Source organism: Talpa occidentalis, unplaced genomic scaffold (assembly GCF_014898055.3).
Source record: "Talpa occidentalis isolate TD23 unplaced genomic scaffold, MPIMG_talOcc4v2.1 talOcc4.9, whole genome shotgun sequence".
In the NCBI taxonomy this organism is placed as follows: domain Eukaryota; kingdom Metazoa; phylum Chordata; class Mammalia; order Eulipotyphla; family Talpidae; genus Talpa; species Talpa occidentalis.
In genome coordinates, this window is record NW_023605305.1 from 26517823 (window position 1) to 26545701 (window position 27879).

Below are 27879 nucleotides of genomic sequence, written 5' to 3' on the forward strand. Positions count from 1 at the left end.
AAGGGGCTATTGTGGGGTTTCTCCCACACCCAAGGTCAGCCCTTCTGTCTCATCCCCAGCAGCACTCACCTCCTAGGGATTGTCTCTGTAAACTCTGTATGCTGTTTTCTTTTTCTAGCCTGATCGAATTCCCAGCGATAAGCTCCCCGATCCCTTCCTATGAACAGATGGTGGCGACCAGCGACAGCCACATCCAGCTAACCATGCCCCAGGTGTTTGCCCTAGCCTCCTACTCAAAGGGATTTGCCTGCTCCGCGGGGCCGGGGAGAGTCCTGCTCTTCGAGAAGATGGACGACAAGGATTTTTACCGAGAAAGCAGAGAGATCCGGGTAAAGAGCGGAGGAAGCAGCGAAACTGGGTCCCACTGGCCTTTGTACTCCAGCAGCAGGTCCCTGACGGGAGTTTGACAGGGAGGATGTGAAAGCGCTGTGGTGCCGAGCAGAAAGAGGGGCCTGAGGGGAGTTTTGGGATGGGTTGGACAGATTTGGGTTTTAAAATTAGGAAGAGCTAAATTGGAATCTGGGAGGAGAACACTGGCAAATTATATTTTCTCTTTGAAGATTAGTGTTGCCATAGAAATTGCTGTTATGATGATATGATTGATACAATTCCACCATGATCCTGCAGACCTTAAGTCACCTGCCCTCTGCTGCCCTGAAGGTACACACCAGGGTGTACCTGGTAGAGGTGGATACCACACTGGGCTCCCAACAGGCCGGCATGAGTCGAATTAAGACTAAAGCTGTTTTCAGAGGGAGTCTCAAATGGAGATGTATAGACTGGTCATTTTTACATGTGCTGCTGTGTTATTAAACAGCCATCAGTTGCTAAAAGATGAATATAAAATCCGCAGGCACATAGGTGACATCTGAGCAGGAAGTGTGCCGGTCCAGGCTTCTGTAAGCTGAAAGGCTCTGAAAGAACCCCGTCAGCCCAGGGACACCCCGACAGTGATCGCTGTCTTGTGTCTTGGGCAGATCCCTGTGGACCCACAGAGCAACGACCTGAACCAGTCTGACAAACAGGACATCCTCTGCATGTGCTTCAGCCCCTCAGAGGAAACCCTGGTTGCCAGCACCAGCAAGAACCAACTCTACATCATCACCATGTCCCTGACGGAGATCAGCAAGGTGTGTGGGGAGGGCGAGGCCTCCTAGCCTGGGAACTGATGGGCAGTCTTAATCCAGATTAGCTGATAATTGGGCAGAAGAAATTCTGATTTTAAGATGTCCATGGGGAAGCAGCCTCGGGGGCGGGGGGGGAATGTGATTGCTATGGTTTCTTTGGAGGACACGTAGGAGTTGTCTGTCAGATTTAAATCTTCTACACCTTTTTTCACCCAACAGTTGCACTTCAGAGAATTTAAGGTAGTGCTGTGCCTCATCTGGAACCCAAATAACCAGAGTAATAGGATCCATTTAGCTTCACATCATTCACCCAACTCTTACTGCTGCTGACAGGAGAGTGGTACAGTCTCTTTGGAGAACTTCGGCTGTATTTCTCGAGATCCTAAAATCATTCATACCATTTCCCTCTGTACTCTATTTCTAGAATGTATCTGTTGTGTTGATTCCAGCCTATTGATCGTGAGGCATCAGCTGTGAATGCCTGAGGCACAGGCGATATTATGGCCGGCACTGCCCTGTGGTTTTTTTTTTTTTTTTTTAGATTTTATTTATTTATGCATCAAAGACTGGGTTACAGGCCAGAGGTGTGTGTGTTGGGGTGGGGGGTGGGATTCACCAGAGACAGAGTGGAGAGCAGAACAGGCAGACTGACTGAAGTACAATGCTGAGGGGAGCAGTGGGTAGAAAGGAAAGGTCTGCCGCACCATATGGGTAGCTCCTTGGCCGGGGATTGAACTCGTGTTGCAGAGGCTGTGGATTGCTTCATAGTGCGGTGCTTAACCCCTTGCCCACCAGGAAGGCCCCCTGCCCTATGGTTCTTACTATGATTGGAGGATACACTTCAGTAAAAACCATCAGGGAACTCCCAAGAGCCACACAGCAAGAGAGAAAGCAAACCTGAGGCTCTGCTATTATTAGGGTTTGAGGAGAGAGTGTCAGTGTTTCCCCAGATTCACTCTTTATTGGCTATTTTAAAGCATAAGAGTGGGAATTAGGGCACAGGAAGGGAGACACAGGGCCACTCAAGGGCCAGTTACAAGGTTATCCTGGACTTTCTGAAAGACCCTCATTCCCCACTGGCTGTTTTGCTAGTAGCTGCGTCATGCAACTGCCAATGTGTTTATCCAAGATGCATGTCTTTTGACATGGATGCCTTAGCAATCAAAAGCTTACACAGCAATCAAAAAGCTGAATATCAGGTACTAAGGGTGTAATCAGGGAGGTGCACAAAGACTTGAATGCAAGAATATTGAGTCTCGTGTTACCCTTAAGCAACAGACACTGGAGATGACTTAAGCATCCCCACAGTAAGGAACAGCTAAGTTAAATTCTGGTATTATCCATAGAATGAAATATTTTATTGCCTTGAAATAATAGTGACATAGGAAAATGTGCATGGGAGTAAAACAATTTGCCCCCAGTCTGATTTCCATGCACCCGAGATAATTACTGTTCACGGGTAGCAATGAAAGAAATGCTAGGCCAGCCTTCAGCTTACTCTGCTGGATCTCATTTTTGTGGTGTCACCAGGGGGAGCCCGCTCACTTTGAGTATCTGATGTACCCGTTACACTCAGCATCCATCACCGGTCTCTCCACTTGCATCCGCAAACCCCTCATTGCCACCTGTTCTGCGGATCGATCTGTTCGCCTCTGGAATTATGAATCAAAGTAAGAAATGAAAGGCTTTGCTACTGTCGTGTGCAGGGTCTCCGCTGTTAATTTTGTTCTTGTGAATTATTTTAATTGCAGAGTTTTAAATTTTAATTACATAGAAGCTTTCAGTTAGAAAAGGTTTTATTTTTAAAGCAAGTCAGTCAATCTACCTGTTTCTCGTCTCTGTTCATTCTTGCAGGGGCTAGACAATGACTTGTGCTTTATTAAATGCTTCCCGTGCACCATACAATGTGCTGTACACTAGGGACATGGAGTTAGCTCTCAGCGTATCAGCTGCCTGACTCTAGTCCCTCCAGCTCTCCTACCCCACAGAGTGCTTTAACCTCAAGGAGCTCTCTGGACCACTTACTCCTCATCACTGCCCCTAGCCATCCTCAACTCCCTAGTGATTTTATCCTCCTGGCAGGGCTTCCCTGAGAGTTCCCAACCTAGAGTTGCCCCACTCTAGCATTTTGTCATTATTGTATAAAGCTGCTGGGTCCCTGGGGAATTAAAATTGTGAATGCTTCTGATCTGGAGAACTTGAATGGAGCTGTGCCCTTAACCTCCCTGGACAACCCTTTATCAGTCTTTCTATTTCTACCCTCTTTGTGAGATAGTATCCTCAAATAACCAAAAGGTAGAAAAGAGAAGGACCAATAATTGTAAGCAATTAGATATCTCAAAAGCTATGATTAAAATATGTTCCAGAAATGATGAGGGGTTCCAGGGATGTAGTGGGCTAGGCTTATAAATCAATCCTCCATCATTTTCACAGCACTCTAGAACTATTTAAGGAGTACCAGGAAGAGGCATACACGATCAGCCTCCATCCATCTGGCCACTTCATTGTAGTAGGGTTTGCTGACAAACTACGGCTTATGAATCTACTCATTGATGATATACGTCCTTTCAAAGAATACTCTGTCAGAGGATGCAGAGAGGTAAGAACTGCTAGGATAAAGGTCTGTCTTCTTGGAAAGTCTGGGTTGAAGTATCAAGAACTCACTCACTCTGAGGTAGTGAGACCAAAGTCTGTCTTAGAGAATTTTAGTGACTTATAAAAAAAAAAAAAAAAAAGGAAAGAGGAGAATCCAGTTCTTCTCCCACTAAATGTATTGAGTATACAGCTCTATCCCCTTTTACTCATGAGCACCAAAATATTTCATTGATCCCAAACCCTTGTGAGGTCCCACCTCTCATAGGTCCTCTCTATTATTGTAAAGTAATAAAAAGCCTGCCAAAGAAAAGTTATCTCAGGATCGGAGTCATACATCGCCGGGAAGGCGAGGGTGGAGGGGGAGAAGAGCCAGCAGACAAAAGTGTCAACAGTGAGTGACATCACGACCCTCAGCTTTCCTGAGCAGATCTGCAGAAACAAGACGGGATTTCAGGCATCAGCGCTCACTCTGAAACGTCTGCAGCTAGACCGAGCGCACCACTCTGTGGCCACCACAGCACCGGCACCCTGGCCAGGGTGGGACAGGGAGAGTGTCCAAGACGTCAGCCAGTCCTCCACCTCTTGAGGTCCCAGCCCCATGCATCATTTCAGCCTGAACTCTTTAGGGAAAGGAGCTCTTGATTGTAACCTCCACTTAACACTCTTTTATGTCTCGCCCTGTCGCCCTCTTGCTCTGTTTCCCTGTAGTGCGCCTTCAGCAATGGAGGTCACCTGTTTGCTGCCGTCAATGGCAACGTGATTCACATTTTCACCACCACCAACCTGGAGAACATCTCAAACCTGAAAGGACACACAGGGAAGGTAAGTGAGTGAAGGCAGGGAAACATAGAGCACAAAGCCAAGTGTGATGGCAGCCAACAGGATACAAGTGAACAAAAGTAAAGTGATTCCTCTCCTCTTAGAATTCACTGTCTAGTTGAGGGCAGAGACAATAAAAGAAGCGCACCGACCAGTTTCATTACTACTGGCAATGCATTCAACCAAAGAAAAACATAGGATGTTATGAGAGGAAATAATGAAGGAGCTGGCCAAATTTAGAATTTAGATGGAGGTGTTTGCAAGGGTGTGGTCCTAAAGGAGTGGGTAGGGATTAACTAGACAGAACCGCTGAGGGATAATGAATGCAGATAGGGAGCTGCATGGTTTGTTTCAGCCTGAACTCTTTAGGGAAAGAATATTCCCTAAGAATATTTTAGGCTCCATACTGTAATGCTAGATACTGGTCCTCCAAGTGGTGGTGTTGGTGGCAGTGATGGCTGCTGTCGGCAAGGCTGAGAAACCTTCTCCCCTGCAATGTGCAGCCTCATGCCTGGGCTTATATTCTTTTATGTTTCTGCCTGGCTGCTTAGGGACATGCCTGAGAGGGCCTAGGCTGCTTATTGGTCATGAATTTCACTTAAACCCACTTAACCAGTTGGATTTCTACCCTTCGCCATTGATTTCATGTGTGACTTGGAGGCTGCTCTCACAATTCATGGAGCTTCCATTTTTGGCTCCTTGTCCAGCTAGTAGTTTGGTCACCCCCCTCTTATTGTGTCTGGGAAGGCAAAACCATTGGCACCACACTGTCTTCTGGGTTGCCAAGGGTAACTGTGATTTTATTTTGACGGCTGGCTCCCTAGGAGATGCCCCCATGATGGTCAGAGGAGCTAATTACACACTCACTGTTTGCTCAGATGTTGTGTGTGGGTGAGGTTTCTTGTACCTTGGGTCAGGATTAGTGTGCTGCTTAGGAGATGTTTTCCAGAAGGGCCTGTACCAGGAAAGGACATTCTGCTTCTGTGTTTTTCAAGGCGTGAGAGCTTCAGCCTCCTTTTTCCATGGGGTGTGTGTGTCTGTGCATGTGCACGCGTGCGTGCACTCATGCTTGCCCGCCCATGATTTGTCTGTGCCTTCATCCTTTGCAGGTCCGTTCAGTTGCGTGGAACGTAGACGACAGCAAGCTGATTTCCTGTGGCACAGATGGGGCTGTGTACGAGTGGAATTTGTCCACAGGAAAGAGAGAGACAGAATGTGTGCTCAAGTCCTGCAGCTACCACTGTGTGACTATCTCCCCTGACTCCAAAATTATCTTGGCTGTTGGATCGGACCAGACCCTCAAGGAGATCGCAGATTCCTCTGTGAGTCTGCTCCACCCAGCCCCTGGGCCGCCTCACTGGCAGTGCCTCCCATGTGCAAAAGGAAGCGAGCTGGGAGGAGGCCCTGTGAGAAAGGGGTCCCTGCATAATTTAACACCTGGCTCCTCATTCGTTTGGGGTTTGTCCAGATGCTGTAGTTTCTGGAATGTCCTACCAAGTGACCTGCCTGGCCAAGCGGAGTTGTGGGGCCCTTTCCATTTCTGTTTTGCTTGCTTCCTGCCACCCTTCTGGGCAGGGCAGGCAGCGGGATCTCCAACCTACTCTCTCAGTCTTGGTCTGCACTTACTTTCCTGAGGCAAAAGCAGAACTGGAGTTATTGCTCTCACCCAGGCTTGCCTCAATATTCCTTTGAAATCTCCATGCTCTGAAATTTTAGAATTTGGCTCCAGACAGTGAGGGAGGAGGAAGAACTCGGCAAGGGCACTGCCTGCGTCTTTCTCCAGGGCACTAGGACAGCTGATCTCCAGGGGCTTTGAGTGCCTGCTTGGTGTTTGTCTCTCTCGGGGAGCCTGGGAAAGTGCAGTGACATGACACCGTGGCAGCAAACTGACTGCCCTGGAATCCAGCTCAGAGGAGGGTGACTCTCCAGTGCTCACGGGGTCCTGATTCTGTGGCACTTTTACAGCACTGCCAGAAACAGGCCCCTCTGAACAGAGCTCACCTCACTACTCTAGCTTTCCCAGAGCCCACACATGAATGCACCTTGAGTAAATGTTTGGTGGGTAGTGGTTGGCTGGATGGGCGAATTAACAAGCAAAGGAATGCAGGAATCCCTTGGTAATGTAGCTTTGTTTATACAATAGACATTAATACATGTTAGCGGAAAAGAAATGTAGGATCCATATCCCATCCTTATCCCAATTTGAGAGGCACAGCAGCACCCCAGAGACCCTGGTGCCTGACTGCCATGTGCAGGTGGCCAAGCAGAGGGAAATTACTACCATATCTGCGACTGTCTCTTCACTTAAAATGGGGGTGACTGTTACCTCAAAGGGCCTTTGTGAAGATTGAGTGAGTTACATTATCCAAAAGCCACAACATGGTACTTAGCACACAGTAGGTGATTTTTTAAATTCTCATTATTCCTAACTCCTAGAACTGCTTATTCATTGATCAAGCTGCCAAGAAATATTTAGTTGATGCCTTTTGTGTGTTAGGCACTATGCCAGATGCTACAAGGAATAGGGAGGGAAAAACAGCTTTTAAATACAGAACTTGCCCTAAAATTATACTAGAGTGGAGGAAGAGGATGGTGTGAGGAGCCTGGGGACCCTCACCTTGAACAGCATTGCCCATGTCCCAGGTCCTTCGGGAGATACCAGCCTTTGATGTCACCTACACTGCCATTGTTATCTCGCACTCTGGGCGCATGGTGTTTGTAGGCACCTCGGTGGGAACCATTCGCGCCATGAAGTACCCTATATCTCCACAGAAGGAATTCAACGAGTACCAGGCTCACGCCGGTCCGATCACCAAGGTGAGCAGGGACCCTGTCCTCGGGAGCCCAGCCCCAGAATCCGCTCTCGATGGGTCCATTGGGCCTTCTGGCGACCCCCTTCATCCCTTCAGCCTTCCAGCATCTGCCCCCACTCCAGAGTTCTCCTCTCTCCTCACCTACTCATCCCTCCATCTATTCAATAAACATTTCTTGGCCACTGATATCTGTTTAAACAGCTCCTGGGAACATCCCAGGAAATAACCAGACACACCCAAAGTCTGTGTACAGGTTTTTCCCCCATGATACTGTACATAATATGGGATGACTTGAGAGATGCAGGAGGTGTCCCACCCAGGTCCCCTTTAGCAGGTGAACATCCCCATCTCCTGGCTGCTGTGGGTCCTGATCTTCCTCAGCCCCATATGCACTGGACAGCGAGGAGCCCCCGCTTGGGAGATGCGCTCCTGCCCCTCCCTGCGGGTACAGAAGGCTTTCCTGGGTACTAACCTGAGCGGTGTCTGTAACACTGCCTTTCCATTCCCCCTTCTAAAAGAGGCGTGTCTGTGTTTACAGGGAGTCCTGTAAACAGGCACTGGGGAAATGCTGTCTCTTCTCCCACCTCCCCTCTTATTCCAGCCTGGGAAACACTAGCACCTGAGGTTTTAATTATCTCTCAAGCTCTTTACTGGCTTCGGTGCAGACACTATCCTTATGCAGAGAGGGCTTTTCATTAGGAACTGGAATATCCTGAACTGAACCTGGGGTCTTGGGTTTTTGAATCAGATGTTTAGCTTGGGGGTCATAAAAGTAATGCATGTTTATTTCTCATAATAGCATCATCATAAATATTTTGAGGCACCTACACAGCCATGAGTATAAGTATATATATATGAGTATGTATATGAGTGTATAAATATATGTATATATATTTATGAGTGTGTATATATATATGAGTGTATATGTACACTGCTTTTGAGTATATATATATATGATTATACATACAGATATATATATATATATATATACTGCTTTTGGAAAAATTAATTTTATTTTTCCAGGTAGTTAAATAATCTTCAAATGCATCATTTTAGTAGATCTACAAATATCATATGATGGACCCTATCTTATGAATTATAATGGATATCCTAAATTACAGATCTACATGGGCCTCTCTGGTTATTTATTAAACCTAAATTCCTAGACAGAGAATTCCTGAGTGAGTGAAAGAGTAATTCCGTTTTTAAGATTTTTGACACTCTTTGCTGGTTTTATCATTTTTAAGTTGATTTTTTTGTTTTCGCTTTCTATTTTGGAATAATTACAGAGGCACAGGAATTTTCAAGATAGCATAGAAGTCCTGAGTACCTTCTCATTTCCCCCCAAATTACACTGAATGTAATTATAATATGACATCAAACCAGAAAGTGAACATTAGTATAGTGTGTGTGTGTAGTTCTTTGTCACTTTATCACACATTAAATTGTGTAACCCCCACTGTGATCAAGATGCAAAACTGTCCTATGCCCACGAAGAGCTGCCTTTACAGACATACCCAACCCACTCTACACTGCCATCCCTCATCCTTAGCAGCGACTGCTTTGTTTTCCTTTTATATAAATGAAATCAGACAGTATTTTTCACTCAGCATAATACCCTGGAGATCCATCCAAGGTATTTCATGTATCAATAGTTTATTCCTCCTGACTGCTAAGTTGCAATCCATGATGGGGAGGTACCACAGCTGTTTAACCATCTACCTATTACCTTAGGATATTTTTATTTTCTCCCGGTTGTGGACTACTATAAATAAAGCTGCTGTGAACACTCATGTACAGGTTTTTATGTGGACATAAGTTTTCATTGCTCTGGGAAGAATAATCAAGGGTATGATTGCTGGATCATAGAAGTGTAGGTTTTGTTGGTTGGGTTTCTCTTTTTTAGAAGCTGTCAAGCTCTTTTCCATTCTCCCCATAGTACCATGAGAGGTCCAATGTCTCCACATCATCACCAGCATTTGACGTTGTCACTGTTTTTTGTTTTAGCTGCTCTATTATGCATGTAATTTTCATTTGCATTTCCCTGATGGCTCGGAGCGCTGGAAATCTTGTCATGTGCTTGTCAACTCCTGTTGATCCTCTCTTCTGTGAAAGGTCTCTCTATCTTTCACCCACTTTATAGTTGGATCATTGTTTTGTTGCCACTGCATTGTGAGAGTTCTTTGGTCTCTATAATAACTGACTCTTAAAATTCCAGGAGACAGTAGACCTAGTCTTGCTTCTTTCATTCAATAACAGAAGCCCTTGGGCTCCTCTCTCATTCTTAGCCAGGATCAAGTCTTCCTCCTGGTCAGGCTGTGACCAGACTACGTGATGAAAGGGCCTCTCGCAGTGGCCGGCTCAGCCCCCACCATCTGAGACCTCAGAATGCCTCCCCTCCATGGTCTTTTCTCCTCAGATCTTGCTCACCTTTGATGACCAGTTTCTGCTGACTGTTGCTGAGGATGGTTGCTTGTTCACCTGGAAGGTCTTTGACAAAGAAGGTCGGGGAATCAAGCGAGAGAGGGAGGTGGGCTTTGCCGAAGAGGTGCTTGTTACTAAAACAGACATGGAAGAGAAGGTAAGAATGGGATCTCACGAAGAGGGACTCCCTCCAGCCTCCCGAGAGACAGCACTCCCAGCCCCTACAGCCAGGGACCGGTGCAGGCCCCGTGGCTCCTGCACATTCTCCATCCATAACGCCACGCTGGCTTGCTGGCCCCTCACTGCCACCTGATCTGTCTCCACCCTCACCCTGCCTGCCACTCTGCCCATGACCACTGTGACCAACAGTGTCCTTGCCTTCAGCCTCAGAACTAGCTTCCTCTCCTCCTCCTTGATAAGTGCTCTTGTGTGACCAATAGTTTCCAGCACACGCTAGGCACCTGGGAGACAATAAGTATTTACAAAATTGAATTGACTCAGTTTGTCAGTTGTACTTGTGAAACTTAATAGCTGATTGTATGTGGAAACTTCTTTTTTTAAAAAAAAATATTTAGAATACATTCCTGAAACCCACTCTTCAATAACAACAATAAAGGTGATAATAGCCCATAACCAGTGTGTTTTCAGGTTTCCCACAAACCAGGCAGGGTGCTAATTACTTTGTATATTCTCATTTAAAGCTTCTATCTCTAAGAAGGAGATATTATGATTCCCTCCATGTTTCAAGAAGTGGGTCTGGAGGAGATGAGTGACATATCTAAAGTTGTGAGCTAGTAAGCAGTGGGACCAAAGTTCTGATCCAGATTTAAACTAGAGCATATTCCTCCAGTCACTACCCCAATGCCCTTCCCCCTTCCTTTCTCCCCCTATTATTGCAGAAGACATTCCATAAAGGTGTGTCTTGAGATCTTTGCTTGTTTAGCTCTGTGTTATACTCCCTAAGAGAAGTCAAATGGACATTAAACTCACAAGGCTTACAGAACATGGCAAAGCCATTTGCTCACTGGTGTTCTTTCAGAATCAAAAGTGCATTTATTGACCACCTACTGTTTGCTAGGTACAGGGGATGTATGTGTGAAAAGACAGGCTTGAGCCCTGACATCAGGAAACTGAGAATCAAGTGAGGGATGGAGGCGAGTAAAACCATCAGAGCAGCAATGCAAAAATGACCAGTTCACTCCACTGTGAATGTTCTTTATTCAGTGTCCTTCTCCCAAAGGCTCAGATTATGTTGGAGCTGAAGACTCGTGTGGAAGAACTGAAAATGGAGAATGAGTATCAACTTCGACTAAAGGACTTGAACTATTCTGAGAAGATCAAGGAGCTCACAGACAAGTTTCTCCAGGAAATGGAATCCTTGAAAACCAAAAACCAGGTCTGTATGAGAGACTAAACCAACCATAAATAACAAGAAATTTCCAATTTACTCAAGAGAGAACTGGTGTGAGCTGAGATAGGTGGCAGCAGGCCACTTTAAAGCCTAGCCGCTAAGATCAAAAATGCTTACAACAAAGTGCCTTGTTAGAAAACTCTCTGTAATGAATGCTATTCATTCAGTAAAACAGTTTTTTAAAAATATAGCTAACAAGGTGATTATCTCTGGGAGTTGACATTATGGCCAATTTTAGTTTTGTTCTTTATATTTTCCTGTAATTTCTAAATTGTCTATAATATGACTGTTACCTCTACAATCAAGAGAAACTTTAAAACAAAGCAAAAAATAGCAAGAAAAACAGTACAGAAAGGGTCTTGGGTCAGAGAATTTGACTTCAAAATAAAGAAAACCTTGGTTGTTTATTAGTTCATTCAATCAACAATCATCTATTTGGTGCCCTCTGTATGCAGAACACAGTTAGATCCTGAGGATGGCACTCACCTGTCTACAAGCTCTCTTGCTTATTAAAGAAAACATTTCCTTTGAGGCTGACACATTAACATATCCAAGGTATAGCTAACAGCAATGTGCAGATGACAGAGGATTCCAGCAAATCCTTACTTTTCTACCCCCAATTCCATTTGCTCCATGTCTTCATCATTGACAAGACCCATCTAGCAGAAAGGATAGAGAGGGTGTCTAGAACTGTCAGAGAGAATATAATATACTAAAAAGTGGTAGCTTGATTGTGGCTCCCAGGACAGTGCTTGGAGCACAATGAGGGCTTGAGAAGTGTTTGTGAGTGAAGGAGGATGTCCTCAGTGCTTTCAGCAGATATGTAAAAACAAGAACTTTTGACTCTGTTTTAGGTTTTAAGAACAGAAAAAGAAAAGCAGGAGCTCTTCCACCGTGACCGCATGGAGGACCTCCTGGACAGACAAGCCCAGGAACTGCAGGACCTGGGTGAGAGCCCCACTAGAGGCCACATGGGTAAAGAGTGGCTGGGTGGGTAGGGCCACACATCTGAATACCCCAGACCCAGCTTTGTCTGTAAACAGGCTACGGTTAGCCCCTGGAACTCTCCATGGAAACTCCTGCTCCATGCCTGTGGGAGATATGGAAAGGTGCATGCTAAGGCTTAGTAGATTGCCTTGGGCTTCCAGCCTCATCACATATTCACTGGGTGTCTAGGGGATCTTCTTACTTCACCCAGCCTTGGTTTACTGTTCTGTAAAATGGGGGTATTAGCACCCATTTGCAGACTCAGGACATCTTTTCTTGGTCCTGAACCCCAAACATCTTTTGTACTTTCCTGGAAAGCTTTTTGCCTAAAGGCAAAATGTTGGAGGGGGAGACAGGTGAGGGAGATGGGCAGGTTGGAGGCAGACATTCTATCTGATGCTGGAGGAGGTGGAAAAGTACCCATAGCTTCTGGGTGGCCCTGAGGTTAGTGCTACTGTCTCACCTGAAATGATCACCTTGCATCTCTCCAGAATGTTGTAACAACCAAAAGTTGCTGCTAGAATATGAGAAATATCAGGAATTGCAGCTCAAGTCCCAGAGGATGCAGGAAGAGTATGAAAAGCAGCTTCGGGATAACGATGAGACCAAGAACCAAGCCCTGGAGGAGCTGACTGAGTTTTACGAGGCCAAACTGCAAGAGAAAACCACCCTTCTGGAAGAGGTACTCACAGGAAGCCCACCTATGTCCCCCTTCATGGTGCCAGACCTGGCCTGGGAACAACCCCAAAGAGCTATGGGAAACCTGCCCACCTGCCTCACTCTCACAACTTCCTTTCAGCATGTGTTTTGTTCAACCATGTTTTGTGCTGTTTTGTGTGTTTCCCTGTGGAACAGGGACTCACTGAGCTGTGGGGTGCTCAGCCTTTGAGATAAAATTCCTTGGATAGACTCAGATCATACCTGTTGTGTCCTAACTGTACCTCCAAGCCTTCAGCACTGGGGAGACCTTTCTAGAAGAGGCCTACAGGACCAGGAGAGGAATATGAACCCAGAACGATGGGAAATGTGGTTGTCTAAAGTCCTTTAGTGACTTCTTACTTCATCTTGCAAGATGAAATCATCCATCCACCAATTTGACAGACACAGGTAGCTTCTCATTGGTTCACCAGCCTAAGTGCCCAGTAGTCAAGAGAAGTAAACCGGGGCCTGTCCTCAGTGGAGTGAGGGAGGCCAGCCCGTCGATCCTTGCTTAGAGAGCCATGCACAGGACCCTCGGGGAAGGTAGACACAGGACCCGCCTCTGCCTGGGAAACCAGGGAAGACCTGCAGGAGCTAATGAGATCCAGAAGTAATGGAGCTGCAATAAACCAGGAGACAGGGAACTGCAGGAGAGAAGGGAAGAACAAAGTCATAGAATGATCAAGCAGTTTGGGTTGCCTAGATAACAAGTCTCCTAAGACGAAGAGGAAATTGAGATTGGTCAGAAGGCCTCCTTGGCATGTGGTGGTGACGGTGCTGGGAGCAAAGCGCAGGAGAGTCGTGAAGGCGTGGAGCGAATTTTGAAGGGAGTGATTAGAAGAGGACTGGCAGGTGGGCAGCTGAGGGCCCAGTGAATTCTGGAGGCATTTACCCTCCAGGCAGTGTGCTTCTCCAAAGCAGGCCTCAGCAAGTAGGTGTGCGAGTGAGGACAACAGAGCCATCTGAGTCGTGGCTGTTTTCACTGGGTGAAAATAAAGGTGTGCTGGTCACCAGCTTTCAAGTCCAGGCCTGAGAAGGGCCAGGGAAGAACCGAGAACCCAGGAGACAGTGGAAGAATCAAGACAGGGCCAGGGGCTGTGGTGAAGCTGAGAACCAGGGTGGCATCCCTGTGGGCCCACCAGAGAGCAGGGACCAGCATTTGAGGACGTCAGAGATGGTACCTCCCAGGGCAGAGCCTGAGAGTGGGGCTGAAGCAAGGGTGAGATAAAGGTCAACATACCAGGAAACAGCATGGAATTCTCTATAACCAGCCCTAATTACAGTCAGGAAGCCCGAGAGGGCGTCTGGAAATATTCAGGAAGCCAGGAGGGTGACCAGGCAGTCAGGAGAAATGTGGAAAGCAGTGGAAACGAGATCTCACAAATGCAGGAGCGCCAGCAGGCTGAGCGCCCCGCCAGCAGTGGGCCCCCTGGAGAAGCTCCCCAGCCCAGCCCTGTGCTTCCCACAGTTTGAAGAGTGTTGCTAGGCACCGCCTTCACAAGCCTCCCTGACTTGGCCCCACCACACCCTCATTCCCAGCTGCCCTGTCCAACTCCCTCAAGTCCCACAACAGGGATCAGTGAGGGGTCCCACACAGCCTCCAAGCTTCTTCGTGGGGGCGCCATGGGCGCCTCTCCCCAGACACCCTACTGCTTCCAGGCTTAGGCGAGGCCACGCGTTTACTTCTCTTCCTCCAGCCACTCTCAGGGCTAGGAGTGGGTCTCACTCACTACTAATTCTCAACATCTCCTTGCTCCAGCACATTCTAGATGCTCCAGAATGTTTGCTGACCTCCAGTAAACTGACCTCAGCGCTGCCTTTTGGCATGAGTCTACCCAGAGGGGAGAGGCGCTGGCCATCTTCCCAGGAGCTCCCACAGCCACAGCGACTACAAAGCGTTTTTTCTATTGAGTCAGGAAGATTTTAATGAAGAACTTTCCCAAGGAGCGTCCACCTGATTTGGGCTTCTTTCACGGTTTAGCAACAGTTCCTAGACCACCAGCAGAGACCCACAGTCCCCTCCAGGCTGCAGAGGGACCGCGCCAGGCTTCTGTGTGGCCAGGGTCTGGTGCCATGAGATGAACAAAGAGAGAAGCCTGAAGGCCACTGAGCCCGGGTTTAAAGCCATGTCTCTGTTAGATCCAAACATTCAGCCCAGGGATGGTACACGCACCCTGGGGGAATGCCAGGCCGCTCTCTGAAGAAAGTGGTTGTCCTGCTGCCGGCCACTTGGTGGCGATAAGCACAGGGGAGTCACACCCCAGTCACCCCCAGACTCCAGGCAGAGTTCTGGTGCATGTTTGGTGCTGAATGAATGACAGCCTAGAGCCTAGACGGTGAGCTCAGTGTGGAGAAAGCCATTTTCACCTCTGGCTTTTTTTTTTGGGAAGATGGAAGGCCAAGACGAAGGACGAGGAAGGGTCCAGGGCCTTGGTCTCTGTCTCCCCCTCTGTGGGAGTCCCAGGGGGTCACCTCCTCCCTCTCAGCACAGAGGCATCAGGTATCCCTGCTCCCCTCATGTAACCCCACCCTTTCTCCGAGCCAGGCACAGGAAGATGTCAGGCAGCAGCTGAGGGAGTTTGAAGAGACCAAGAAACAGATCGAAGAAGATGAAGACCGAGAAATTCAAGACATCAAAACCAAGTATGAGAAAAAGCTTCGGGATGAAAAAGAAGCAAACCTGCGACTCAAAGGAGAAACAGGCATCATGAGGAAGAAGGTACTGGGTTCCCGGGGGCCGGGGGTGGGCAGGGGCCGTTCTGTAGAGAAAGCAGGGCAGGTGCCCACAGCAGTGTTGGGGGGATAAGGGAGGTGGGGGAACCCCGTCAGTGCCTCTGCCCCGGGGCCCTGGCCCCTGGGGCCTGCCTGGATGTCCTCAGCTCCAGACAGCAGCCCCCTGTGGCCCCCTGCACCCTTAGGCAGACAGAGCCATACCTCAGACTCTAAAGGGGGGACTGGCAGGACTCCACTTCTCTTTCCTTTTCACAGGGATAGTGAGGTTCAGAGTGACACTGAGGAACATTCTCTGGGCTTCCATTTATTGGCAAGTAAGATTTAGTCAGCATTTTTAGAACTACTCCTCTGATAGAGAAGGAAATGCAGTCTCTGGAGGTGAGACAGTCTTCCCCTGGAGGTGTCCTCAGGCTCTGGGTGCGGGAGTCGGGGCTGGCTCCTGCTCTGCATAGGTGGGAGAGGGATTGAAGGTGTAGAGTGCTAAGTTTCAAGGTGGAGCAGATGTTTTTTAAATCATTGATGATGGGAGGAGGGATTCAGCTCACAGATTTTTGTAGAATTGCCAGTTTCCCCAAAATGTTTAGCCTTAGAGAAGCCAAGTTTAAAGCAAGCTCAGGTGCCATCCTATTAGAAATCACACTAGTAGTAAAGGAGTGTCTTCCCTCCCGAGACATAGCTAAGATGGCTCATTAGAGTCCAATCTCCCTGACCTTGGTGGAGCATGGATCTCAGCACGACAAGGTCCATGTGGTGATGGGTACACTCAGGGAGCTGGTCTCTGGCACCTGTTGATGCAGACAGCCCCTCCTCACCTGATGGGGATGGGACCATGTCTTATCAGACAGGATACTGCACTAGTCACTTGGCTTGAGAATTCTTGCGTGGTCTCAAATTCTGATGGGAAGCTCTTTCAATTTACAGAGTTGAGAGGAGCGGAGATGGGTTCAAAGGTGACTTTGGTGGTCTTTGTTGTTGCTGTTTGTCTTTAGTTCAGCAGCCTGCAGAAGGAGATTGAAGAGCGAACCAACGACATCGAGACCCTGAAGGGAGAGCAGGTGAAGCTGCAAGGCGTCATTAAGTCCCTGGAGAAGGACATCCAGGGCCTCAAGCGGGAGATCCAGGAAAGGGATGAGACAATTCAGGATAAGGTGAAGGCTCATCTGTTCCCCCTCAGCAGCCTAATGGGCCCAAGCCATGAGCACAAAGCTCAGGAGAGAGCAGGTCCCTGGCTTCTCAGCACACATTATTTATCCTGATGGGGGGTGAGCAGTCAGTGAAGTGCCTACTGTGTGCTTGGTGCTGGGCTAATTGCTGTAAACATACCATGTTCAATTCTCCCAACAGCCCAGGGGGCCACAAGCAACCCAGTTACACAGCACAGGAAATGGAGTTCTAGGAAGTCAAGTGTCTTGTCCAAGGTCGTTCAGTTTAAAGGTGACAGATGTGGGCTTACAGCCTGAGTCTGCTGTCTGCAAGGCCCCTACACTCACTGCTCCAGGCGTCCTGGGGTGACCACCCCCATGCGCTGGGGCCTGCTCACTCCCAAACCCATTGCCCACACAGTCCCCCTAGCCCCAGGGGAACTCCCTCTGTGGGTGGCCAGTAATGGCAGGGTAACTCAGAGAGCTAGCATCCTCTTCAGGATGCCTTTTCTCACAAAACACATAGGAGACAGACACATCACCTTTTGGGAGGTGTATCACCTCACAATCCAGATGTTCCTCTTGTCCTCCTGAGCAGATCCAGGCCCGGTGCCCTCCTCTCCATCCCGTCTGCCATTACTACCCTAACAGGCCCTGGTGGCTGAGAACACGGTGTCAGCACTAGCTGGCTGGATTTCAGTGCAGGCTTCTCCATTTGAAAGCCACAGGCCCTTGGGCAGCTTCTCTAAACCTTTATTTTTCTAAGCTGTGAAATGGGTCCCCTCAGGGGGGCCAATAAGTATTAAATGGGATGTTAAATGTGTACTTGAAATTCCTGCAGGCGAATGTTTATCTGGGTCCAAAGTGGTCTTCAGATTCTCAAAGAAAGATGTTGACAAGAATAGAGGCTAAGATATCCCTACAAAATTGCATCAGCCTGCTAACAGGAAACAGGCTTCCTTCCCACCTCCCACCTGCTCCCTGCCACTATACTCTCATTATGTCATCCTCGCCACCAGAGATTCTTCTGCAGCTCCATTGCTTTTGGTAGGGGTATGCGAACTTTTCTCTGTGAAGAGCTCAGTAAGAGATAGTTTTAGTCTTTGCAGACCGCAGGGTCTGTTCCCAGCTACACAGTTCTGCGGTCGTAGTATGGACTTAGCCATAGACAGCACGTAAGTAAGTCAGCTGGGCTATGTTCCAATAAAAAGGAAACTGGCAGCAGACCCGATCTTGTGAACTTGTGGCCTCCTGGGTACATTCTAAAAACCCTCCAACTCAACATGTAAGACCCTGCCGCCTTCTCCGTTCGTCCATCCTCTCCCTCCTTTCTCCCTTCCCCGACGAACCCTTCACACGTAGGCCAGCTCTTCCCAGCCCCCTCTGACAACACCTCTCACACCTTGGGATTATATTTGTTGACATGGCGGCTTTCCCAGCTAGTGTTTTCTCCTTAAGGGCAGGGCCTGTATCATATTCTATTTGGAATCTCATTACTTGACAAAAGGTCTTCATTCAGTTAATGTTTGCTGATCCTTTTTCCTATTGCCATGCAACAAATTACCCCACAACTTAGCAATGAAAACAACTGTTTTATTATCCTCCCAGATTCTGTGGGTCTGGAATCTGGGCAGTGTACAATGGGATGGCTTTCCTTGGTCCCTGATGTCTGGGGCCTAGTTGAGCTTCAGTCGGGGTCATTCAAACAACCAGGGACTGGAAGACCAGCATCCAAGGTGGTTTCTTCATTCACAAGTCCAGTTGCTTGGTGGGGCTTCACCAGGCCTGTCAGTCAGAGCCCCTAACATGCTCCCTAGCCTGGAGGGCTCGGAGTCAAGGGGCTTCTGACATAGCCAATGGCCTAGCCCAGAGCTAGGGTCCAAGAAAACCAGTTGGAAGCTGCTTGGCCTTTTCCGAGCTAGCCCGGGAAGCCACACAGCATCACCTGAGCTGCGTCCTTTAGGCTACAGGTGAGCCCAAAGTCCAGCCAGGTGCACGGGAGGGATCTGGAGCCCGCCTCCTAATGGAGAGCACGAGGTCGCATTGCAGATCAGCATACATGCCGAGAGATGCAGCCAGCCAACGCCAACTTTGGAGCCTGTGTGTGAAGGAGTGAGGGGGTGATTGAGGTCCTGGCATGGAAGAGGTCAGTGCTGCAGCCTAGTGGGGGAGCTTGTGACCCCCAAGGAGAGATGTCTGTGGCCCCTCTAGCAGCAGGTCCCAGGATTTATGTTCTTCGCCTAAGGGAGGCCATATGCCAGGACGTCCTGATGGCTTTCTCACTTCTCTCTCACCCACAGGAAAAGCGAATCTATGATCTAAAAAAGAAAAATCAAGAACTGGAAAAATTTAAGTTTGTGCTTGACTACAAAATAAAGGAGCTGAAGAGGCAAATAGAACCAAGAGAGAATGAGATCAAGGTGATGAAGGAACAGATTCAGGAGGTGAGGCAGAGACGCCATTTGCATCATGCCGGCCTCTCCCACCTATGGCCACTCTCCCATTAAGTGCCTAGTGCACCTGGGGGCAACGGAAGCAAGCTCTCCCCACAGCTCTCCCTGCCCCTAGGGTGTGCACAGCCTCTACTCTGCACAGAGGCTGTGGACCAACATGGGGTCCATTTGCAAAAGCAAAATGCCTTGAGATCTGACCTGCCTCTGACACCTGGTGGGCCCCCTCCAGGCCCTCTGAAGGGAACCAGAGTCTCTCTGGGCTTCTGCCACCAGGGGGCGACGTGTGCTCAGCCACCGCCGGAAAGAACAGCCCTGTCGTTCAACATTTTCTCTCACTGAAATGTTGATTAAGCTCTTTGCGAGGCCTCAGTGTTTAGACTTCATCTGATAAGGAATGGAAAGTCACCAAGGTCCTTAAGCAGGAGAGTGGCATAATTGTTTGCTCTGGGAAGCAAACAGGATGAAAGTGGAGAGGAGAGACCAACTGGATGAGGGCTTCTGAGAGTCGGGTGAGGGACAAGTATCCGCCTTTGGCCCCCACGTTTGGCGGACGTTTACCTGTCGCCTCCCCTCACTGGACAGAGAGCAGCTGGTGTGGGGTTCACGGCTGATCTCAAGTTGCATTCCTAACTCTCCCCCACCCACTTTCCATTTCTCAGTAAATAGTTCCAAGTCCCCCCAGGTGCTAAGGTAGAAATATAAACATCTTTCTGGATTCTTCTCTCCCCTTAACTCTCTATCCAAATCATTCCCAATAACTGGCTGACCCATTTCCATAAATATGACCAATCCAACCCTCCTCCCTCCCCCTGGTAGCCTCCTGGCTGGTCTTCCTGGCCCCAGGCTTGCTCTCTGAGCAGAACCTCTGCATTGGGCCTTCGAAGGTGCAAATCAGACCATGCCAGCCCTTAGTAAACCCATGCGTGCTCCCTGAGCTGACTGGTTTAAGTCTCCCGTTAAGATAAAGGCTGAACTCACCATTCAAGCCTCTGCCCTTGGGCCCTGCATGACCCAGGTCAGTGACCTCTGCTACCCATCCCCCCCTTCCTCACATGCACCCCCTCCTGCAGCCCCCCTGAACAGGGTGTACCCTCAGAGATGCCCCAGGCTGCCCACACCTCCATTCCTCTCTGCACATGGCTGTCCTCTCCACCGAGAAGTCTCGTGCCCCATTGTGTCCTGCAATCCCTATTCCTCCTACAAAACTCACCCGAGCATCCCTTCTCGAGGTGCTTCTTCCTCTCTACACACGCCGGATGTACAATATCTCCTGTTCCACCTTGACTTCTTATTTAGCCCCTCTTACCCCTGAGGCTTCTGGAAGACAGAAACTACCTCTTAATCTCTTCTGTAGCCCTACCCCTATGCCCCACCCTTTGCTAGCCCTTTCGAATGGACATAGACTTCCTTCAGCTGCGCAAATACTCCCATCTGCTGTGTGTCTGCAGGGGGTCATGGCTGCTCCCCTTTGCCTTCTGTACTCGCCATATATTCATCCTTTTCACACTCTTAGTGTCTTTTATCCATTCATCTGTGGAGATGTACTGAGTGCTGCCTTAGCCTGAGCTTTGGGTCCCAAGGCCACTGTGTCTCCACAAAGCACTTCCGTGATGAAGACAGGATAACATTCTTCTCAGGCCGCCCTTTCATGTCCAGACATGGAAATGGCTCCCTGGGGCCTCTGATACCCAGAATATTCCAGGAACCTTGAAGTCTGACCAGAGGAGCTGGGATGGACCAGAGGAGCTGCTCCATCTAGTCGTGGGGAAGCCCTGTGAGCTCGCCCTGCCCCCTAAACAGTCACCGAGCCTCTCTGAACAGGGACACCAGCATTGGTCTCATTTCCATGCTTCTTGGTTCATACAAGTTCAGTGGTAAAGAACGCTCTCTCAGAAGCTTGCCGGTGGTCCCTTCTCTTCCTTTCAAAAAGTCGGACACTCTCCTCAGTTGTACTTTCCTGCAGAATGCGAGGTGGAGGCCCTTCTCAGCCTCTGTGCTCCTCCGTGTGGTGGGCAGCATCCTTCATGCCCACAGAATTTCCTGCCTTAGAATTGACATTGATGATTTGTGGCCCCAGAGGGTCCCATAACCTCACAAAGTAGGCAGGAGAACGTGCCTCCAGTTAGGGCTGAGGTGCCCTCCTGCAGAGTTACTAATGTACCTGGAATTCAAGAGGAGGAGGTAGGTGACCAGCAAGGTGCAGGGACAGGACACTAAAAGGGGAGAACTCACACACTGGCTGTAGAACTGCAGGATTCAAGGCTAATGTCTCAAGGAGATGGGGAGGGGGTGCTTCTGGGGTGGCAAGGAGTAAGGAAAATTGTTTTTTTCCTTGCAGAGGACATACATAGGGGCTGGAAAAGAAATGCCCTGGTCGCAGGAGAAATATCCCCACTGAGGGACTTCAGGTCCCAAACACAATTTGCATTCTCTTGCCTTCTTCTGGACAATTTTTCCCTTGTTCACTACAGATGGAATCTGAACTGGAGCGTTTCCATAAGCAGAACACGAAGCTGGAGCTGAACATCACAGAATTGTGGCAGAAGCTAAGAGCCACGGACCTGGAGATGCGCAGAGAAAGGCAGAAGGTGTGAGGATGTCCAGAGCCTGACGTGGCTGGTTCAGGAGGGGCATCCGAAAGGCCCTGCAGCCCATCGCTTGCATGCACCCCCGGCTCACAGCCCCCCTGACTTCACGCCCACTGCCCGTGCAAACTGACATGACTGAATCCATCTGAGACTGTCGATGACTTTGGGTGAAGTGATCTGGGCGTAGGATTTCCCAGGGTTCCCCACCTCGCCTTGCATGGCCTGGAAAGGAACACGCTCACGATGGCCATTTGTAGTCAGTGGTCGAAGGCTTTGATGGCCCAAGTATGCCGACCTCAGGTCATCTAGTCTCTTTCTGTTACACCCAAGCACATGAGGAGGCCAAGAGATTTCCTTGGCATCCATAGCTGGAAACTCTAGGGCCACATTGCACGCTGGGTCCTCTGGTCCTGGCCCAGAAGGTGGCTGCACCTTCATCCCCAAGCTCAATGTGCCAGTTCTGTGGGTGGGCTCAGATGGAATTTCTCCATCCCCCACATTAAGCATTGAGGCTATGCCAGGTAATACTAGAAACTGCAGAGCTACACATACGAGCAGACACAGAGCCTGCCCTTCACAACCTGAAGAGGCTAGAAGGTATGTGTGACCTGTGCATGATTATAAAGCCAGTTAGGAGAGTGTGGAATCATGTCAGGGGCTTGAGAACCCAGAGAATGGACAGACTCTGTAGGTTGGGGGGAAGTAAGACGGATAACAGAGAAAGCAGTTTCAAATGAACCAGTCTGCCCAATTTTTGTAATTCTTTTCCCAACCTAGTTGTAGCGGCCCTCTTGACTATCGGGCAGGATAAACATCGCAAGAGCTGAAAAGGGGGACGCAGAAGCCCTGGCCCAGGGATCTGCAAGAGAAAATGAATGTTCTCCCCATCTTGGATGGTGGGGAATAAGGGTGACCGCTTGCACTTCCTTTCATCGTTTAAGGCCTGTGGTCCTGAGCGCAACCCAGGGTCGATAAAGGAGTCGGTCGTGCGGCCCCTCGTGGTGCAGCAGGGTGTGTATAGTGTTTTAGCCCCTCCTCGCCCATCTAGGTCTCTGTGCCTGGAAGAGACATCTCTTGTCCCTTTCTGATGCCATTAGCTCTGCCTGCAGCCCCTGCCGCTCCTCCTGGACGCCCCACATGGCCAACAGTACATGCCTCCAATTGCAGGAGCGAGACTGGGAGGCGCTGGTCAAAAGGTTTAAGACAGACCTTCACAACTGTGTGGCCTTCATCCAGGAGCCCTGGCAGCTGAAGGAGAAGGTCCGGGGGCTCTTCGAGAAGTATGTGCAGCGGGCAGACATGGTGAGCTGGGCCTCCTGTCCCTGCCCCGCCCTTGTCTCGGGGTCCCCTGCCCTCACAGAGAACCCCTCCCGCGCCGTCAGGTGGAGATCGCAGGGCTGAACACAGACCTGCAGCAGGAGTACTCCCGGCAGCGGGAGCACCTGGAGCGGAACCTGGCCACGCTCAAGAAGAAGGTGGTCAAGGAGGGCGAGCTGCACCGCGCCGACTACGTCCGCATCATGCAGGTACCAGCACCTTCCCTCGGCTCTCAGAGCAGCGGACAGGAGAGGCAGTCAAGGGCACCCCTGTCCTCAGGACCCCCCAGTTGCCCAAGGGACCCACTAGCTTTCCCTACAGCTTTCTTTCAACACCTCTCCTCTGCCCTCGCAGAGCTGGTCCCAGCCATGTCCTTGACCCAGAGCCCCATGCACGGAGCTTCTCTTAGCATTTCCACGTCCACGCCCCGCCCCGCTCCTGCTCTTCTGTTTCCCCCTATCTCACTCCACCATGCACCTCTTTCTTTTTCTGCCCCATCTTTATACTTCTTGCACTGACCCTGTCTCCTCATTCACATGGCTGTAGCTCTCCTGAGTCACTTTCTCCTGTGTCCAACTCTTGTGCCACCTGGCTTTACTGAGCTGCCTTTTATTCATTGCATGGATCACATGATCCCTGCTGGAGGAACTCTCTCCTCTGAGCAGGCCTGGCTCCACTGCCTCATCTGACTTTTCTGGTGCCTCAGGTCTGTACCCTTATCTCTTGGGTTCAGGACTAGCTACACCCACCCTAAGAGTTGGCCAGGCTCTGACTTAATGAGCCCTCCACACCCACCTCCCAAGATCCTTCAGAGAACCTAACCCCATTACGCCGCCTCCTCTCCGGCGCACTATCAGCATTGCCAGACCTCTGTTTGGGTATCAGTATCGTCTGAGGCAATGAATGTGAATTAATATCTGAAGAGAACATCAGAAGCATGTTTATAAGGCATGTACCTTTTTGTGTTTAGATTTCTTTAATGCCATAATTAAAATACTGGAATGGGGATGGGTTGCAGCTGGGTTGAAATAAACCAGTTCCCACTTAGCCCATATGCAGCTGGGCAGAGCACATGGCTCTTCAGGCCAGACCCAGGCACAGCAGCCTCCTGCCGTCATAGCCAGCCCCTCCTGCCAGGAGGCAGCCCACACTGTCAAACCACTGCCCTATTCCTGGGCCATGAAAGCAGTCAGAGGCCCGAGGTAGGAGTGGATCAAGTTGGCAGACCCCTTAGACACCAGCAGCTGATACACAAAATCATCACCAAGTCTCAAGTACCCAGAGCGTGGAGGGCCCACTGGAGCACAGCGTCCTGGGAGCAGTCGTCAGCTGGTGACACAGCTGAGCTCCATCCCATCCCAGCCCCAGGCCCAAGCCAGAGGCATCCTCCAGGGGCTGGGGCCCTCACCCCATGCCAAGCAGACACCCAAGCAATGTCAGTCCTAGGAGAAGAAAAAGGAATGACAATAAAGGCCACAGGCTATCCAGAGGGTGCTTGGGGCAGAAGAGTGTCTGCTTTTGCCCCCCACACACACCTCAGAGAGTGTATGCCCACTCCTGCTGGTCCAGAGAGAGCATCTGGGTGGAGGGAGCAGAGGCTGGCAGTGGGAGCTACAGGCAAGGGCATTCCCTGGAGAGTGTGTTTTGGAACTGCTTTGTAAACCCTTGTGCTCTGGAGTGATGTGGATCCAGGGAAGTGCCCCAGGCAACTGCCAAGAGCAAGAGGAGCCCAGAAGGCTCTGGATTCTCACCCTCAACCAGGGGGACCCCCCTGCTTGTTAAAGGGTTCTGTGTAAGAAAAATCTGGAAGGCGGGGCTTGGGAGCAGGCAAACCAGGGCTGAGAACCTAGCTCCCACCAGTGTGGTGGAGAGACAGCGCCTTGGCCATGCAGACCCGTTTATCCTGCCCCAGCCACTCCTTTGCAGGCGACCTTGAGTAAATTCTGATATTCTCCAGGACCAGTCCCTAGGGAAGGAAACCCCAGCATCAACCAGTCATGGTGAGGACTGAGTGAGATAACGAATGTGAAGCACTAGGCACTGGCCTGGTACAGACCAGGTGCTCCAAAAATGCTCTTTCCATTCTCTTTGTCAATGCAGAAAACCTACTAAAGGCCCAAGGCAGACATCCAGTGGGAGAGGCTGGAAGACGTTCACAGCATGGGCTAGGGGGCTTGTGTGGGGGGATGTAGGAAAGAGAGGGTTCCTGCCACCCAGATCTCAGCTGGTAACCCAAGTACCTGATGCCTTGGAATGTGCTGGTAAGGACCTGACTGGAGCTTATCTGCAGGTCCCTTGGCACTTCAGCCAAAAGGCCCAGCAAGAGCAGGGCGGACATGGCCCCTGCGAGAAACTCATCAGAAAACATAGAAAATGAGGTCACTGCCTCATTTGTATGTTCAGACAGGAGTACAGGGCCTCCCCACTCATTCCTCAGCATGCTTACAGATAGGAAAATGAGAGTTGCTATGGAATACAAACATCTAGGACACACATATTCATTCAGGACACATTTTTTGAGGGCTTGTACATGCCGAGCTCCATGCCAGTGGCCACGGAAGTTTCCAGGATGATGTGATAGCATACCTGCCCTCATGGTATTGTGGTAGGAGACTCGAACCAGATACCAATAATCGCTGCTCTATTCTGCATGTCCAGGACTGTCAGCCGTGCTCAAGGCAGCTCCAGCCATGCCTGTAGACTTGCAAAAGATTTCTAATGGGCAGAGGTATTTGAGCTGAGCCTTGAAGGACAAGTAAAGGGTAGTCCAGGAGCGAGTGGGGGAAGGAGAACCTTCCAGGCAGATGGCACAACCCCAGAACAGGCAGAGAAGCATGAGGCCTGTGGGGAGTCTGGGGTCCCAGGAGCTTCAGGGGGGAGTACAGTTGAGAGCTGGGGCTTGCCTTGAAAGGGCTTTCGTGCCACAGCAAGAAGCACACAGTTTGTCTTATAAGCAGATGCCATCCCAAGTGTCTTAAGCAGGTAGGATTGCTATCTGTTTGGAAAGGTTAGCTCTGCTGGGGGGTGTAAAGGCTTGCGGGGGAAGTGGCAGTGGCAGAAGAACCCAGAAAATGACTGCAGGGTAGGGGAAATGAGGAGGGCTTGGAAGGGGGATAGACAGGTCAAAAGACATTTCAGGAGAGAAATGATAATATAAATATCAGGTTCAATATGAGAAGAGAGGCAAAATTGCATGTTTATTAGGAAGATGGCAAGCTGACCAACTGTGGCTCCCAGAAAGACACCGCTGATGCTGGCTTCCAACTTCACAAAAGCAATCTGTTGCCTGCTTTTTCCCATAGGGCAAGGCACTGCCATATTCTTAAAGGTGTTAACTCAGGGAAGGCCACCAGGAGGCGCTATAGGCATTCCTTCTCTGCCCAACCTGGGCGTCTCAAAGATGGTCAGTTCCCATCTGCAGCTCTGGCATCTCTCTCAAACAAAAGCCATCCTGGGCGACTCAGCATAGGGCCTCTGTTTGGAAGGCTTTCTACCTAAACAGATCTTGGCATCCGCCAGCCCATCTTACCTACACACACCCTACTCACACTGGGTGAGCATCCTTCTTCAGACTCCACCATGTCTCTCCACATTGGGTCCAAGCTGGACCTCCTGTGTCTGGCCCAGTGACCAGTGCATAGTCGGCTAGCATTCAGGAACTGGCTCTTAGTGATTTTTTTCTAAAGATTTATTTATTTATTTATACAAGCACTGGGTACAGTCAGAAGCGCAGGAGGGTGAGAGGATTCACCATAGCCAGAGCCGGGAGCAGAACAGGCAGACTGAGGAAATACACTGCTGAGGAGAGTAGCGGGCGTGGCAGGAGAGGTCTGTGCGCCATGTGGGACCCTCGCCGGCGGCCGGGGATTGAACTGGCACTGCAGAGGCTGTGGGTAGCTTCGCAGCCCTGTGCTCAACTGCTGTGCCACCAGGGAGGCCCCTCTTAGGTGATTTTTATGAATGGGGACTGGGCTTCATTGAATCATAGGCCTCAAACACACTCTGATAAGAATGAGTCACATCCTGAAGGCCCAGGTGGGAGGCCAGCATCCTGGAGGTGCCCCAGGCTGGCAGTGGAGTCAGAGGCAGGCATTCCCATCCTGCAGTGTAGGAGCCAGGTATGTCTAATTGTGGTGACAGGGCTGTCAGGGTGGAGAGACAGAGAGGAACTTGGGCAAGGGCTCCACTTGGGACCATTATGATAATAAAGGGGCAAAATGCTGAAAACTGATTTGGGAATTATGGCAGGAAAGGGGAACATGGGAGTCAGGTCAGACACAGCATTGACAGGACTCAGTGACCAAACAGATGGAGATAACCAGGAAGTAATTAATGATGTAAATAGAGAGCACTGGGGGACATGGCACTTTCAGCCTCTAATCTTTACTCTGATAACTGTTACTTTATTGAAAGACAGAAGTAAAGTGATGTAATCTTTATTCTGATAACCATTACTTTGCTGAAAGATGGGAGTAAAGGAAAGTGATGTCACTGAGAGGGGTGCAGGGAGCCCAGCTGCTAAGACAACCCCTGCCTGACTGTTCCCCTGGCTGGTCATTTCCTCATTAGTAAGAATCTTACCTTACTCGACTTGGTAGCTGCTGCATTAGTTATTCATTTGCTAAGCTATTCCACAAATGTGCATTAAGCACCTCTTACCTGCAAGGCAGAGTCCAAGGTCTTACAACCCAATAAATATGTATTTAATCATTTTTTTCATGAGGCCTGAAGAGATTCCAGGGCAGGAAACATGCAGAGTTTGACTGGAGGA

At 49.6% G+C, this 27879-nt stretch overlaps 1 protein-coding gene across 4 annotated transcripts in view; it reads left to right on the forward strand.

The window, feature by feature from the left end:
• The window catches only part of CFAP57 (cilia and flagella associated protein 57), a 45554-nt gene that overhangs the window by 7957 nt on the left and 9718 nt on the right, over positions 1 to 27879 (forward strand). The window contains exons 5-21 of one of the 4 annotated variants that reach the window (XM_037499039.2): positions 119 to 329; positions 978 to 1130; positions 2658 to 2797; positions 3561 to 3726; positions 4431 to 4544; positions 5651 to 5863; positions 7185 to 7358; positions 9774 to 9935; positions 11019 to 11174; positions 12044 to 12137; positions 12668 to 12858; positions 15421 to 15594; positions 16598 to 16756; positions 19051 to 19194; positions 21675 to 21791; positions 22959 to 23093; positions 23174 to 23317. In XM_037499039.2, the coding sequence (XP_037354936.1) occupies positions 119 to 329; positions 978 to 1130; positions 2658 to 2797; positions 3561 to 3726; positions 4431 to 4544; positions 5651 to 5863; positions 7185 to 7358; positions 9774 to 9935; positions 11019 to 11174; positions 12044 to 12137; positions 12668 to 12858; positions 15421 to 15594; positions 16598 to 16756; positions 19051 to 19194; positions 21675 to 21791; positions 22959 to 23093; positions 23174 to 23317 (2647 nt within the window). The remainder of the gene's footprint in view (positions 1 to 118; positions 330 to 977; positions 1131 to 2657; positions 2798 to 3560; positions 3727 to 4430; positions 4545 to 5650; positions 5864 to 7184; positions 7359 to 9773; positions 9936 to 11018; positions 11175 to 12043; positions 12138 to 12667; positions 12859 to 15420; positions 15595 to 16597; positions 16757 to 19050; positions 19195 to 21674; positions 21792 to 22958; positions 23094 to 23173; positions 23318 to 27879) is intronic. The other 3 variants (XM_037499041.2, XM_037499042.1, XM_054691127.1) reach the window with 3 other exon arrangements.